A 15,994-nucleotide genomic window follows, 5' to 3' on the forward strand; every position below is an offset into this window, starting at 1 on the left:
TTGGAGCCTTTGGTGTGAGTTGCCTAGCAGGGGTTCTGTTTGTCTCTGCTGGCCAGTCTGTATGCTGTGTGGCCGTGGGTTCCGGTACTTGATCTTGTTATCAGAATAAAACATTATTTTGCAGTCCGGTCTCAGCCTCCCGTCATTTCAGCCTCTACCCATAATACTCCCAATCATCAAAATAGGGCTTAGTACAAGGGAAGAAACCCCATAGTCGTCATGTGTTTAAACAAAACACGCCAGGCAGTTCTAAGAAGGAAGGTCTGTGGGTACAGCTTCTCGTCTTCCAATCATCGGCGTCACAGTTTCTCATTCATCTAAATTCCGACTAAAGAACAACTGAACAGCGCGTGATTGTGACAGCAGACTTCCACGCTCTGTCAAATAGTTTGCAATGTTGCGTGCCCGTTGCCATAGAAATTGTGTTGGACAATTGATTGTGTCCTTCTTCTATCTTCACTTTCTCGACTCGTTCCGGGTTTGTGTCGCAGGTCATGGAGACGATGACGCCATATCCTACGCGCCGCCGGAAGTAAGAAGCTTCCGATCTTAGCACCTAGGCTGTCTATGAGAAGGAGAGGGTGCCCCGGGACCGCAGAGGGTTCGGTGAACCATAAGAGTGGTTGAGGTTTGAAAGAGGAGTCCCGTCAAGAGCTTGAAATATTCGGGCACTGAGAGGCCCACCCAAAGGGAGGAGAGAACGCCGAGAGCCTGAGGGAAGGGGAGTCTGTCTGTACATGTATCCTATAACGTCCTAATCTGTGTCAAACACGACGTCAGCACGAGATTGCCCCAGTGACTGTATCCTGAAACGCCACAGAAAATGTGATGTGACTGCGTTGACAGTCACGCATCAGCGACAGAAACTGCGCCTACTTCGAGCTGCTCTAGTGAATGTGCTGGCACATAACGTAGACAAGGAGCACAACCCCACAGCTGAGTATGTGTGTGCCATAAACTGTACAGAAGCATCAGCCCATGCCAGGACACAAATGTTGGCACCCTGTTGAAAGGGTCACCTACTTCGAGATACTAAGGCGTGCAATTGAAAGAGTTTTAAGCAGTGATAAACGGCGCATTTGCACACACCGTTGATGCCTGAAAGGATACATTGCATATCACAATTAGGTGGATAATTGGGACAGCACTTACAACGGATATAGGAGATCCAGTTTGACAACCATCAGCAGTGGAAGCAACGTCAGTGCTATCGGAAACTTCTCAACATCGAAGTTGAGGAAGCAAGATTTCTGTGTGAGGAAAAGGGCACTGTACCTAAGCGGTGGAGAAATCTGCGCGAACAGAAACTGCATAGCAGGCCCAGCAAGTTAATATTTCGCAGATTGTAAATAGTATTTAACAATAAAGGGGAGAGTAAAACACCATGGCTGCAGACAAGGCAGGAGGTACTTATTTGTATTTTTCAAAGATAAATTACCATTTTCTCCTTTAGTTCAATTTAAGTGATGTTCTAAATTGACGTTGGATGTGATCAGCTGATGGCTGACTTAATCTCATTACTCAGTAGTAGTTGGAAGACGGAAAGCTGAATAACCAGTTTATTTAGTGAGTGCTGTTATTTGAGTGCTTATGTTTCAGCTGTTCAGGTTACGACAGATAAGGAAACCGATACACAAAGTTGTTTTTCTCAACTACTGTGCACAGTGCAATGGCAGTGTTAACAGAACTTTAATGAAGGGGAAAAATCGCTTCTTACTGCCGAATTTTCAAGCGTTTTAAACTAACTCAAGTCTAGCTCTGCGGTAATATTTTGGTTTAGATCAAAGTTTGTTACATCGCAGGTTTCATAATATGTGATAAATAGGCATCTCTTCTTAACCCATTGAGGAGGTGAGCCACCGTACCCACTCCTTGAAGACACCCAACACAAATAGGTACGACAGCTAAGGGGAAAGTACAAGGTCCAGTAGAACTACCCTCAACCAGACCTGCGAGTGTCAAAGTAGGACAGTCACAAAATTAATGTGGAAGTGCAGAGGAAAGGGAAAGTCCTCCTTATGGAAGAGGAAGCCTCACACACAAAATTGTGTTATGCTTCATCATCAGCAACCTCTCCCCACCCTGGTAGGGTGGAACCACCAGGACGGACGGGTGGAACCACCAGGACGGACTCGGCCTCCTGTTGGGACTCCACACAGAAGGGAGTTCTTAGATCAAAGCCACTGGATAAAGATAGGACCCATATCGGTGGGTTTAAAATACCTTATGGTTCCCAAGCAGATTGCAATTATTGGTGGGAGCTGTAGGTAAGGTTAAAAATAAAAGGGGCCGTTATTGAGGACACTGGTTCACGCCATCCTTAATCGCTAGGCCGACATGTTTCTGCCCACATTAAAAGCTCATACCGACATTCTTCTGGGCCAGGGATCCCTAACTTACCTCCTAAAGGCCACTATGCCTACAGTCCAGTGGGGTAAAATGCAAAAAGAAAAATGTAAGTAAAACTTAAGAGGGGCCTGATTTAGGTGCTCTGGCACGATGTTTCTTTTGATGAATGTGTGACTACAAAGGACATCGTGAACTACAAAAAGAGGGACAGAAGGGGCTATTTCCGCTCACAAGGGAGCGGGAGGTCCAGCAAGAATGGATGCCCCAGGGATGCACATTACCAAAAAAGGGTATTCCTGCTGTTCCTCAATATATGAAAGAAGAGGAAGAAGAAGAGTCAAGTGAGAGGCTGGAACCAATTACATCCAATATATGTTTAGAGTTGGTAATCCATTTGTTGGATAATAATGCCGTCGCACACCCTTTCAGGTGTCATGCTTCATCATATGGGCTGCTCCTCGTTGGGCCGGCGGTGCAATGCCTAACGGGCTCCCTTAATAAGGGGCACTTTATCGGAGATCTTCAATCCAACTGCCGTATGGTGAAGTGTGGGTGTGGCGGCCTGGGTGATGTAGATGTGACTAAGTGATTTAAAACAGGGTTGAGAGTGCCAGCTGGGAATTAATTTTATTCTGGGGGCCTCCTTCCCTGATTAAAAACGTGAAGGTGTAGCACTCAACAGAGTATAATGTCTCATATGGGAGTGGCTTATGTTATAATGGTCAACATGTTCCTCGCTTAGTTATTACACTCGCGATTCTTCAGGACCTATGAAAAAACTATCTACAAATGGAGAGAATGTAATACTACTAGTATTCTCAATTGAATGGTGTGTAACGAGTAAGTATCTCCTAATAAAATACCTGTTGGTGTCTGGTATTACCCTATTTAGTATCAATCCAGACCACAACGGTACTCGGTGGGTGCAACATGAGCAATAATTCCTCATAAAGTAGGAGTTTTCCGTAGCTCATGTCATCCGATTAGACCTACCCTCACCACCGAGTCCGGAAGGACATCGTCCCACTCTGTGACCAGGAAGCCAATATCACCTAACGTCTAGGTGTGTGACTACAAAGGACATCGTCCCACTTTCTGTCCAGGAAGCTTGATGTCCTTTAAAGTTTAGGGTTATCAAATTCGTTGATCCTCAGGTAGGACTCACCTGAGCACTCTTTAGTTTTCCTTAAATTTTTCATTTTGCATTTTACCTCAAAGAACTCTATGCATAGTGGCCTTTAGAAGGTAACTTGAGGATCCCGGGCCCTGAGGAATGCCCCAGATCTGTAAGGGCTTCTAATATGGGAAGAAACATGTCTGCCTAGCTATTGTGGACAGTGTGAGCCATGGCGCTCAATAACCATCCCTCTTATTTTTAACCTTGCATATAGTTTCCACCAAAAAGGCAATCTGCTTGTAAAACATAAGCTATTTTTACCCCAACTTAATTGTAGAATGGTAAAGTTTTTTCTTTTATATGAAAAATTAATTTGGATTGGTACTTTAAATGGTATTTTACTAAAAAGAGGAAACCTCTGATATACTGTTTAATATTGTTTTATCTATTTGTAACTGGTTCTTCAGCGGACAATTAAGTCTAACATGTATATACATTGGTGCTAATACTGTCTTGATATGATGTTATCAAAAGCTGTAAATTTTATTAGTGGTAATTCCTCCCACAGATCTGGATCCCTTCTTTATCCAGTAGCTTTTATCTAAGAACTCCCTCCTGTGCTGAGTCCAACAGGAGGTCGAGACCGCCATGGTACTACCATCCTACCTGTGTGGGGAGAGGTTGCTGATGAAGAAGCATGACACAATTTTATGTGTGACGCTTCCTCTTCCATAAGGATGACTTTCCCTTCCCTCTTCATTTCCACAGTAGTTCTGTGATTGTCTTACTTGAATCTTTGTAGGTTTGGTTGAGGTTAATTCTACTGGACCTTGTACTCTCCCGTTAGCTGCTGTACTTATTTGTGTTGGATAAATATGCATCTACAATATTTGAGAATGCGTTCACTACTATAATAGTACTACTACCTTTTCAGGTACCATCTACCTGTTTTTTGTAAAAAAAAAATGTTTTACAAGTTTGCACGGTGGCAGCCGTACCATTACCTGCACCGGGCCCCATTTTATTAGTTGGTTCTTATTAGCTGGTCCTGTGTGATATGTAACAAGCACACTTTTGATTAAACCATGAGGTTTTAAATAGCTTTCCTGAGAAAATGGTTGCATGGGTAGCGGCGGTAGGTTACCTTTCCCTATGATTTCCACGTGGGGAATGCATGGCAGACGTTGATTGGCAGGTTACAAAACACTTCTAAGGTATGCTTCCGTTTTGCGTAAATGAGATCTATAGATTTCACATTTGTCTGGCTCTTATAGAGCCATTGAAATAATTGTGTTAGGTTGAAGTTTTGGGGGGGGGGGGGGGTTCTCCATTTTGGACCAGCAATTGGGCAGCCAACAGCATTAAGCTGGCAGTAAATTCAAGCACTGACTCCGTTGTTGCATTGGCGTTATTATTATTTTGTCCAAAGTTCAAATGATAAAGATGTGCCGATTCCTAACTACTTGTGTGAGGGTTGTTTGAGCTGAAAACACGCTGCTTTGATGGGTGAACAAAGCTGGGTGCGCTTTCTGAAGTTCTGATTCATTCTTGAGTTGTGGTCGAAGAACTTATCCACGTGCACTTTTACATCAACGTCCTATGCCGTTCGAACCCATCCCATAGCAGAATTATTTGGAGAGAAGATATATTGTTTCTAAGCACAAGACGAAGGAAATTAGAAGCCTTGTTTTTGGTATTTAGAAAGATGTCCAAAGGTTATGGAGAACATGCCCAAAAAGAGTATGTCCAATCAAGGTGAAAATGCTTGCCATGACTAGAAATTCTGTTGCTAAGGAAGATATTTGTATTTTCCTTTGACTGAAATGTGGAGTATGTCTGTGGCACAGTGATATTGTGGAGAACTGCAAGTCAATCTTTGCACCCACAGACAGGGAGTAAGGTTCGAGCAGGCTCTTAGACTGAAGGAAATACATTTCTACGTCAAAGAGCCAGCAGTTGAGAATCTACCACTGTTTTTTATCGGTTGAGTTCTGGAGTATTCAACTAGGATTTGTTATTTGTTTTATAAGGCAGACTCGGATAGTTCCTGTCTAGAAATCTTGGTTTCAGTACTTCCTTTCTACCACTGACAGCTAATCCTGACTTAATTGATGTTTAGTCTCACCTGCTGCTGATTTGTCCCATTCGTGAGATGCCAAATTACCTCTGTGTAGCACATGATCCAGAGGTTATGCTTATTCCCATATATGCATCTTTGGAAGTTTCACCCTCTTTTATTCCCGAATGTATTCAAAACATTTATCTCTTTTCAGATGGGAATGATTGATTCATTTTACAGTTCATTTTGCTCAATATATTTGTATGTTTGAATATGTTACTTGACGAGTTCAGCGTTGATTTCACACCTATAGATAACGTTTGAATCTCCAGTGTTTTCTCCCTTTAAGTTGGCTCGTGCTAGTTCTGTTTCTGTTGTTCATTTTCACTGCTTCTATTGCCCCAGTGCCCTGGACCTCTAATTAGTTGCTTGTCCACCTTACTCGTTGTGCTCCCAGTTGTAATTTCTAAATTGGGCGTGCTGATGTATGACCTCTACCACAGACTCCTCTTGCTGTTCTTTTGACTTTCTAAAAGTGGAACCAAGGTCATCCTTGCTACAGCTTGGTTATTTGTTGACCATTGTGTTGTGGGTGAACCTTTTCAATGGTCTTCTTTAACATAGGGACCTCTAACTATCCAGTAAACATGACGAATTTGGAGGAATATTGTTGACGTGCAATCTGCTTACTGTTATTTAAGTTCCAGCTGGCTTCCTTCTCTGTAGCTTTACTTGCTCTGAACAAAGAATACATAACTACTTTACCTGGAGGGCCATTCCACTTTTTTTGCTCAATGTATTTAGTCTCTTTAGCGTCAGTAAATCCCCAAGAGCATGAGAGCAACTTATGATGGTGCTTACTTTGATTCATAACCAGTCGAGGGGCCGCTGTCTGTGGAGAGCGGCAGTCAGCAGCAGTCGGGTACGGAGGCAGGCAAAGGACCGGCACTGGCAGGCTGAGGGGCAGGCCCGCCAAAACCAGCTGCCGGATGCTCATAGACGGGGCTGGCTGGCGATTGGCTGCGGTGCTTCGGCAATGCCAAACTGGAGCAGAGAAGAGGGAGAAAGAAAAATCGCGTTACCCAGCCTGCTCTGTCGGCATTCACTCTCCCTGACTGAGGTTTACTTGCAACAACTTAACTCCCCATCTAACTGTGTAAATATTTGTTTCTTCTAAAAATGTGCTATTAATTGAAGAAAAAATATGTTGTTTTAATTAGATTTTTCTGTTGGGCAGGTATCGGCACTTTAAGGACAGCCTGTAGTTTTTTTCTGTTTTTCTTTTACCTATGAAAGGATTTTATGTAGGTTTTATGGTTTGTATGTCATTTGTTTTATATATATTTATAAGTGTTCATTGGGTCTTGTGAAAATCATCCCTATTTTTTATTTGCACTTGTGATCATACCAGCTGGAAGAAGTAAGGACCCGATAAGGACTGGTCTGGCTTCGGCCAGATATGATGGAGGACCTAAGAGGTTTTTTATACTTTGGCATTGAGCTCATATTTTGTACATTCTCTCTGTGTTTTTACTTGCTGTATTATGTACAATGGCTTGTTAAGTCTAATAATGTGACTTTTATGTTTACTTGTGTAACCGAAATAACGTTTTTTGACTGACTGACTGATTTATTACCAATAAACATTCAGAATCAAGCAAATGAAAAGAAATGAAAGCCAAGAGCCCTCCTTATGATTTAACCTTCGGTGATCTGTGGTAAGCGAAAGTGTATGCAATATATTTTTATTATATGGACTAGGTATGATATGATAATAGTGAATGGAACACAGAGTGAGGACGACAGTATTTTGACAGGAACATGCTTGCCTCAAATTGAGCTTGGATCATTCGTGAAATTTTTTCTTGCTTGTATTTCCAGATCAGGGAACAGAAAAGCATGACGCTTCTGCCACTTGCTCTGGAATCACCGATCAGGAAAAGGAGCTGTCAAATAGCGCATTGCAAGCTTTTCTGGTAAGGATTTGGAAGGCTTATAATAAAATGAAATGCATACTTTGTTTCAGGCATGATCTTGCTAAAATAAATATTTCCATCTTTGTTCCAATCCAATCCCTGACTTAGGCCCTTATTAGGATGTCGGCGGTTGGACCACCGACTGCTATCGCGGCGTTCAAGAGACCACCCGACAAGCAGGTAGCAGTCCAACCACCGAATTAGGATGGGACTACTGTGCTGGCGGTGGGAAAGGGCTCTTTTTTACTATGGCTTGGGCTGCGGCCAAGGGCCGCAGCTCAAGCTGCAGTGTAAAAGAGAACTTTGTGCACATACCTTCACCGTGTGCCATGCACCATGTGGTGCACAGCACACAGTGCATGGTGCCATGCACCATGTGGTGCACAGCACACTGTGCATGGATGTGGGTGGGGGCACTACATGTGCCCCCAGGGCCACTATGCAGTGGCCCATGAGGGATGGGAGCCCTGTTTGGGGCCTCCAAAGTCCCTTTCGGACAGCCTTTTCATGGCGGTCAGGACTGCCATGAAAAGGCTGTGTGAAAGAGACTTTGTAATCCAGATGATGGTGCCTGCCTCAGCACTGCTGTTACTCAGGGATTGCGAATCCGACTGCCGCCCCGTTGGGATCTATGATCCCGGCGGAGGCGGCAGTCTCCCCTCTGACCACTTGTGCTCCGACCGACTGTATTGAAATCCAGTAGTCGGGCCGCAGGGTTGTCTGTCGGTCAAACTGCCACCGACGGCCTGTTGGAGGTGGTCAGATCGACATTGTAATGAGGGCCTTTGTGTTGTGTGCTGATGTAGGAGTGTGCTATGAAACATTCTTTTCTCAGCTTGTGTACTGAAGCTTTTACACTCTTCTTGATTCTAGTATCAAGTCCCCACATATTTACAGAAGTTATTGAATTATTGTCCTTAAAAAGCATGTCCTGTGATCGCCTGTTGAGTTTAACCACTTGTAATGTTGTCTGGCCCTTGTGTAGCACACACCTTCCACAAGTGTGAATCATGGCTCTGCAACTGTCTGGAGAGATTACTGGCAGGCCTGTATGTTTTTTTTTTTTTTTTTTTTTTTAAATTTTATTTAGTTTGCAGTTAGTACAAATAACATTAAGTTACATCAATGCAACAGTGCAAGAATTCAATGAAAATAATAATACCACAATAAATCATCCTTTAGCCTTACAGACCCAACTATAATCGAAATGAAGAGCCACGTTTTCTTTGTATAACGCTTTTTTTACAATCATTACTTGTCGTGTTTCACTCCTCCTCTCCAGTTCCGGCCTCTCTCCACTTTGAGATAGGAGCCCAGATGCTTTCCCCAAAATCTCTTGATTTCTTCCCCTTCTGAGCATACAAAGAGATCTCAATGTTATGCAATCCGAGTAACCTGGAGAGCCACATTTGGAATGAGGGAGCTACAGTGTCTTTCCAACCAGCGGATATTAGAATCCGGAGTACAGCAACAAAAATAAAGACCAAGGCTTCCTCCGGTTTCTCAAGTTTCAACCAGTCATCGCTACCTAGTACCATAAGGGTAGGAGATAAGTCGATTTTTTTTGGCCTAGAATTTTTGTATTTCCTTCTGAATACCAGCCAGAGACCTGCAATTGAAAAACATATGGAGCAGATCTGCCTGACTCTCATTACATCTGGGGCAGCTATCGTCCGCCCTTACCCCCCAGGCATGCAGCTTAGCTGGCGTATGATATAAGTTAAACAAGGTTTTGTAATGCTGTGCCCTCAGACTGGTGGAGCGGAGTATGTTCTTACTCAGTAGGAGGGCCAGGTCCAGATCAACATCGGGATTTCCTAATTTAATAGCCAGAGCGGATTCCGTTTTTTCTATGTCATCTTGGATTTCTCCATTAAGTAGACTGTTCATTCCCTTAATTTTTTTACACCCTTTCACCAATAGATCTACTGTAGGGAATTCCGCTGCTAATGAAGTCCTCGGCCTTATTGCCTTTAGCCAACATGCTATTTTAGCGTACAACAGCCAATGTTTTGTGGGAATACCAAAACTATTCTGCAGCTCATCGAACCCCAAAATCTCATCTCCCGTCATTACATCTCCTACTGTCTTAATTCCTAGTTCTTCCCATCCCTGCAGATTCCTATTGACTACCATTTGTGGGAATAAACTAGAATTATTTAGATAAAGGTATCGGTTTACCTTAGGGATACCGCAGAACTTTGATATTGCCCTCCAAACCCCCCATGCACCTCCCAATACCTTGAAACGAGCTTTTCTGTAGTATCTACGTTCTACTTCACACATCAGAAGACCAAAGGCTTTTCTCCCTACTAATAACTCAAAGATTGAGGGGGGTGCCTGGGTATCGTGGTTTCCCCGACTAGATTGTGGCTCTGACTGAAACAGAATGGACATATGTATTAGTAAACACGACCAGTGATACAACCGCAGATTTGGTAAGGCCAGACCACCCCTATTCCTAGGGAGAGACATAAGATTTGTAGAACGCCTTATTCTCCCATACTGCCAGATATACTTTATAAAAATGGATTCCAAACTTTTGATTATTTTATCTTCGATTAGGAGGGGTATGGCCCGGAACAGATAAAGAATTTTAGGGAACATCGTCATTTTCAATACATTTACCCTCCCTATCAGTGAAAGGTGTAGTACATTGATTCTTTTTAAAATCTGCCTCTATAGATTTACTCAACGGACCAAAGTTCTCAGCTACTATTTTATCTACGGAGGCGTTTATTCTTATCCCCAGATAACTCGCTGATTCCACAAATCTTGCATCGGTTTGGACGATATTTTTTTGCAAATTATTACTGTTTTGGATTCGTTTAATAGATATCTCGAATGCTCACCGAAATCGTTTGCCATTTGTGTCAAAACCGCGAGTGCCTGATGTGGTTCTGGAGTAATAACCGCCAGGTCGTCCGCGTACGCTAGAATCTTTGTTTCATGCCCCTTGCAAACCACAGGTCTAATTGTTGCACAGCCCAATATCTTTCGGATAAACGGATCAATGTACAGAGAGAAAAGGATTGGGGAGCAGGGACAACCCTGACGGGTGCCTCTATTTATGATGATTTTATCAGAGCTCTCCCCCATAACCACCACTCTTGCAACCGGGTTGGCATACATTGCCCTGAGGGCTCTTATGAATTTCTCTCCAAAACCCCTCCCCTCTAAAATCCCCCAGAGAAAGCTCCATACCACTCGGTCAAAAGCCTTCTATGCATCGAGCAGGATCATGGACATCCCGTCTCCCTCAGTGGACTGGGCATCGAACAGAGCTATTGCTCTTCTGATGTGATCTATGGTACCATGCCCAGGTACGAACCCATGTTGCCACGGGGAGACGAGACCTCCTATGATCCCGCTCAACCTTTTTGCCCAGATTCTGGAATAAAGTTTGGTATCCGCATTAATCAACGATATGGGGCGGTACGATCCCGGTTGCTCGCTGGGTTTCCCCTTTTTGTGAAAAACAACTATGTTTGTTTCCCTCCATGATTCGGGGGCCACCCCTGTACATACAATGCCATTAAATAAGTCTATGAGGAGCGGAATAATCTCTGTCTCAATACATTTGTATACTTCAAGAGGGATCCCATCAGGGCCTGCGGCCTTACCCGTAGCTAGTTCTTGCAAGGCTGCTCTAATCTCTCCCTCGCCAATATCCCTCTCCAGCTCTTCCCTAGCAGCATTATCGAGTCGAGGGCCGCTATCAATATATTCTTCGCCTTGACCACTGCCTATATTATCCTCAGTATAAAGGCCTTGATAGAAATTCCTGAAGACCTGCAGTATATCTTTGGCTTCTGAGTATTCTTTACCATTATCTTCTATCCTAGTAATCATATTCTTAACTCTTTCCTGCTTAATTTGTAGTGCCAACAGCCTACCTGCTTGTTCACCCGATTCATATCGTTTCACCCTTGAATTGTGATATTCGCCTTTCACCTTCTGCGTAACCATTTTTTGTAAATCAGCTTTAGCTGCCAACAATTTCCTTTGGCTCTCCGTGCTGTCCCGGCCTTGTACTATCTCTATAATGTGTTGCCCCTCTGCCATTACTAATTCTATTGTTAGTCTTTCAAACTCGTTCCTGTCCTCTCTTCTCAGTCTAGCCGCACAGCTTATTATTTCACCTCTTAGGGCTGCCTTAAATGACTCCCACACCACATTTCGTGAAGTACTATATCTATTGGCTGAGAAAAATTCCCCCACCCACTTTCTAATGTGTTCTACAAATCTTTCTTCCCGCAGAAGTCTCCTTTCTAAAGTCCATCTATTCCTTGCTCTTTCTGACCCGTCAAGTTCATATGTTAAAACCAACGGATTGTGGTCCGATAATACCTTTGGGAGCTTAGATATTGCTACCCTATTTATTTCTGAAGCAGACACGAAGAAATAGTCCAACTTTGTATATCTCTGAGATGGGTGTGAAAAATATGTATAGCCAGGATTTTTTGGCTCCTTGATTCCCCATACATCTAACAGCCCATGTGAACAAATGAGGGATTTTACGGCCCTGAACACCCTTGGCTTTCGACCTAAGTATACTGCTTCTGGGCCCCAGTCTGCTGAGATGTTCAGATCACCACACAGAATTATGGGGGTTGACCAGGTAGCTAACTCTACTTCAAGAAAGTCATAAATCTCAGGATCATCATTATTAGATCCGTAGACTATACACAACTCGACTAAGACCCATCTCCCGTTACTATCTGCTTTAGTGCGCCTAGTCCCTCCAAGGGAGATTCTGACCAAGACTGCCACTCCCCTGTTCATCGAAGATTGCGTTGAACAGGCTACTAACTCGTAGCCTCTCACAGACATAAGATTCCTTTTAGCCCAAGGGAGATGAGTTTCTTGTATACATAAAACATCCACTCTATTATATTTCAGGAAATGGGCTAATTTTTGCCGTTTCTTCCAATCATTCAGCCCACCTATATTGATTGAGCACACCCTAATGCTTGCCATCCTGACATTTTATTTGAACAACAGAAATTATCTGAAACCTTAACTGATTGTCAATTGCTGCATCCTTACACTGACCATTAAAACATTCATAATATACCAAACTGCATCTTTTTCCCCCGTTTTCAAGATTGACCCCCCTCCCCCACCTCCCGACCCTACCACCCCCTGTCCAACCCCCACAATCCCCTCCCCCCCCCCCCTCACTACCCTGACGTGACCCGCTCTGTGGAGCGCTCAGACCTAGTCTGTGCTCGTGATGGTCTGACGGTGCTTTGCAATGAGGGCAGACGTTTTCTTGTTTGTGTGAAACACCCGATATGAAACCCTTAGACCGATATCAGATTGATAAATATACAAAAAAAAAAAAAAGCCGAGACCATGACATACTACTATAGCATCGTCTAAGAAGGAGATAAACAAATCGATGTTATCCATAAAGATACATGACTCCGAAACTAACTACTTCTAGAGTCCAGGTACTCCTTAGCTTTAATTTCTGAGGTGAAGAATAAGATCTTGCCATCATTGATCACTTTCAGCTGGGCTGGGTTAATCAAGAAAGCTTGAACCTTCCTATCCTGAAAAGGCTTGATCATTTCCCTTAATCTCCATCTCCTCTCTACCGTAGAATGGCAGTAGTCGGGACAGACGAAAAAAGAGATCCCTTCACCAGTTCTCCGAGCATCTGGTCTTGCTTTTTCCACGATGGACTGTCTCAGAATGAAGTTCCCAAAAAAAACCAGGACCGCCCTTGGTTTGTCGCTTTCTCTTACATTTTTCCGAACTTTAAAGGGGGTACGATGGACCCGCTGTATCTCAGTGGCCCAGTTCCAGCTGGAGAGATCAGGGAACGCTTGCTCAAAGAGTCTGATGATATAAGCCTTTATATCAGAGCCCTCGGCCCCCTCCGGAATTCCCAGAACCCTCAGGTTGTTCCGTCGCAGCCGATTTTCCATCTCCTCCATTTTCCATTGAAGGTCAATCACCTGAGCACAGTGAGCATTGACTTTGAGGGAGGCCTCAGCTGCCTCGGCCTCGGTTGGGATAGACTAGGAGCAAGATGGCGGCTCCGTAGCGGTCGCAGCGGTCGGTGCTGAGAGGGCAGAGGAGATGGGGCCGATAGAAGATAGATACGAGGTCTTATGAAAGGACTGAGACCTCGCAGGATGTTGTTGCTGCTGTGTGCGCGAACCTTGAAAAGCAGTTTTCACGTTGTAACTGGGACAGCTGTATTGGCGTTCTCTGCTCCCCTGACCGGACACAGACTCTGCAGACTCCGCGAAAATTCTGGGCGGGGCTTAGGTGGAGCAGCGCGGCTACGGGAAAGACGGAGACTCAGCAGTAGATTTTGGGCGAGCAGAGCAGATCCTCTCTTGGTGCGAATCGACGACGGTGGCGGCTGCAGCCCTAGACGAAAAAGAAGGATGACACCTAAAATAGCAGCCGGATCAAAACCTGCATCTACAAGGAGGAAAGCACCACGAGAGGAAGCTGCAGGCATGACAGAGGGGAGCGACCCCCCCAGTGACAGGATCAACACCTACGGAGAAAGCCAAAAAGGGCCAGCAGACCGCTGGAAGGATCCGACAGGGGGCCACCTCAATCGCGGACATTTTTCCTAAAGCCGGTAAGGAGAAGGGGAAGGAGGTTGCTGACGAGGTGGAAGTAGAGGGCGGTATTGTGTCGGCAGCAAGAAGCCTAGTAGAGGAATCAAAACTCGGAGATAATATTGTTGAGACTCCTTTAGCCTGCGGCAAGGAATCTCTGAGACAGGTGTTGCCCTCTACAACGGCAGATACTGATCCTATGCCCCTAATCAAAGCAGGCAATATGCTACCACCCCAGAATATGACACCAGGGGTGGCAGAGGAATCAGGTTTAGACTCTATTTCGACTAACGTTGGACTGCAGATAACGATACAACCTGTGTCCCTACCTGATATGGGGCTCCCGAGAGGGGAATCGGACCCAGATTTGTTAGGCACGAACAGTGAAAAGGAGAAGGACCCCAGCGAATGCTTCTTTTCTACGTCCGAAGGGATAGGTTGGTCTGAGGACGACGAGTGCAGCTTCAACTCAGAATCAGAAGGTGATACAGGCAGCAATCCAGAATTAGAGGCTCCTACAACAGCCGTAAGGCCACTAATGGCGTCAAGGAGCCAGGCTCAGAGCCACAGCCATAGGCTCCAGGGTCTAAGCCAGGAGCAACCTACTAGCCTGTCTCTTCAGGGCAGCCCGGGTGCCGATAACACTCAACTGTCACTTCTGGAGTCAATTCATCAAGAGATAATTGCACACAGAGAGGAGACCCGCCAGGACAATAGAAAAGCTCAGACCGCAATGAGGAAGATGCAGGGCGTGGTCAGGAAACTCTCTAAGGCTTGTGCCAATACCGGAGACAGAGTTTCAAATCTGGAAGAGCGCCTGGTAGCAACCGAGGCCGAGGCGGCAGGCCTGTATGTTGGTGGAAGCGACGTGTGTAAGTAGTGTGACGTGTGGGAATAGTTGGGTGAGTTATGCAAGGGCCTGATATGTGGTTGGTCATGTTGCTGTGAACTTGGCACTGCTACTATTGGTGCAGTGTTTTATAGTGGTACGTGAGAGGAAAAAGGGTGCAGTTCATTCATCCTTCTTATCAGGTAGCTCCCAAGCGGTGGCTCTTGGAGACTATATCTCCCCATTCTTCTCACTACCCTGCAGAGTACCTCAGGGTTCCTCCCTGAGTCGGACATTATTTAATCTGCATGTCATCCCTCTGGCCAAATTAATCAAAAGCTATGGCTTGGTATTTGTGTCTTATGCAGATGACACACAGATAATTGTCTCAATTAATAGCTCATCAAACTCAACAGCAGTCAGATTCCACGACTGCATGTGTCATATAGGCAATTGGATGTTAGACCACTATCTAAAACCTAATTTATCAATAACCGAAGTACTTCTTTTCGGTAACAGCTCATCAGTCTGGACAGACAGTTGGTGGCAGTCTCAACTAGGCCCTTTGCCAACCCTGTCGAATAAAGTAAAAAATCTTGGTGTACTATTCAATGCGAATTTGTCATTTGAAGCTCAAATTAACCACACTACTTCTGCTTGCTTCTTTATTCTCAAAATTCTGAGAGAAATATTTCTTCTAATTCCTTTCGATTTGAAAAAAACAGCCGTCACTGCACTCATTTCATCTAGGCTTGACTACTGTAATGCATTGTTCACTAGTGCAAATAAGTGAAGTATCCACAAGCTCCATATGGCACAAAACCCAGCAGCACTGGTACTTCTGGGGATTACGAGATTTGATTGCGCCTCCAAGGCCCTGACTAAACTGCACTGGCTGCCAGTTGCTAAGTGTATCCAGTTTAAGGCCTTATGCATAGCATTCGAATCTTTGCATGGACCAGGGCCGGAGCAGATGTCACAGTATCTGAAGCCATACACCCTGGCTAGACCACTTAGGTCAGTGGATTGCGGGAACCTTGTCCCAGGTCCCGAAAAGTCAAATGGGGGGCAAAAGGT

At 44.6% G+C, this 15,994-nt stretch overlaps 1 protein-coding gene across 4 annotated transcripts in view; it reads left to right on the top strand.

The window, feature by feature from the left end:
- Nucleotides 1-496: 496 nt before the first annotated feature.
- The window catches only part of CNOT10 (CCR4-NOT transcription complex subunit 10), a 418,130-nt gene continuing 402,632 nt past the window's right edge, over nt 497-15,994 (top strand). The window contains exons 1-2 of one of the 4 annotated variants that reach the window (XM_085630585.1): nt 497-1,406; nt 7,407-7,501. In XM_085630585.1, the coding sequence (XP_085486711.1) occupies nt 1,385-1,406; nt 7,407-7,501 (117 nt within the window). In that variant the 5' untranslated portion in view covers nt 497-1,384. The remainder of the gene's footprint in view (nt 1,407-7,406; nt 7,502-15,994) is intronic. The other 3 variants (XM_085630583.1, XM_085630584.1, XM_085630586.1) reach the window with 3 other exon arrangements.

The sequence above is a fragment of the Triturus cristatus genome, chromosome 10 (assembly GCF_964204655.1).
Source record: "Triturus cristatus chromosome 10, aTriCri1.1, whole genome shotgun sequence".
Lineage (NCBI taxonomy): Eukaryota > Metazoa > Chordata > Amphibia > Caudata > Salamandridae > Triturus > Triturus cristatus.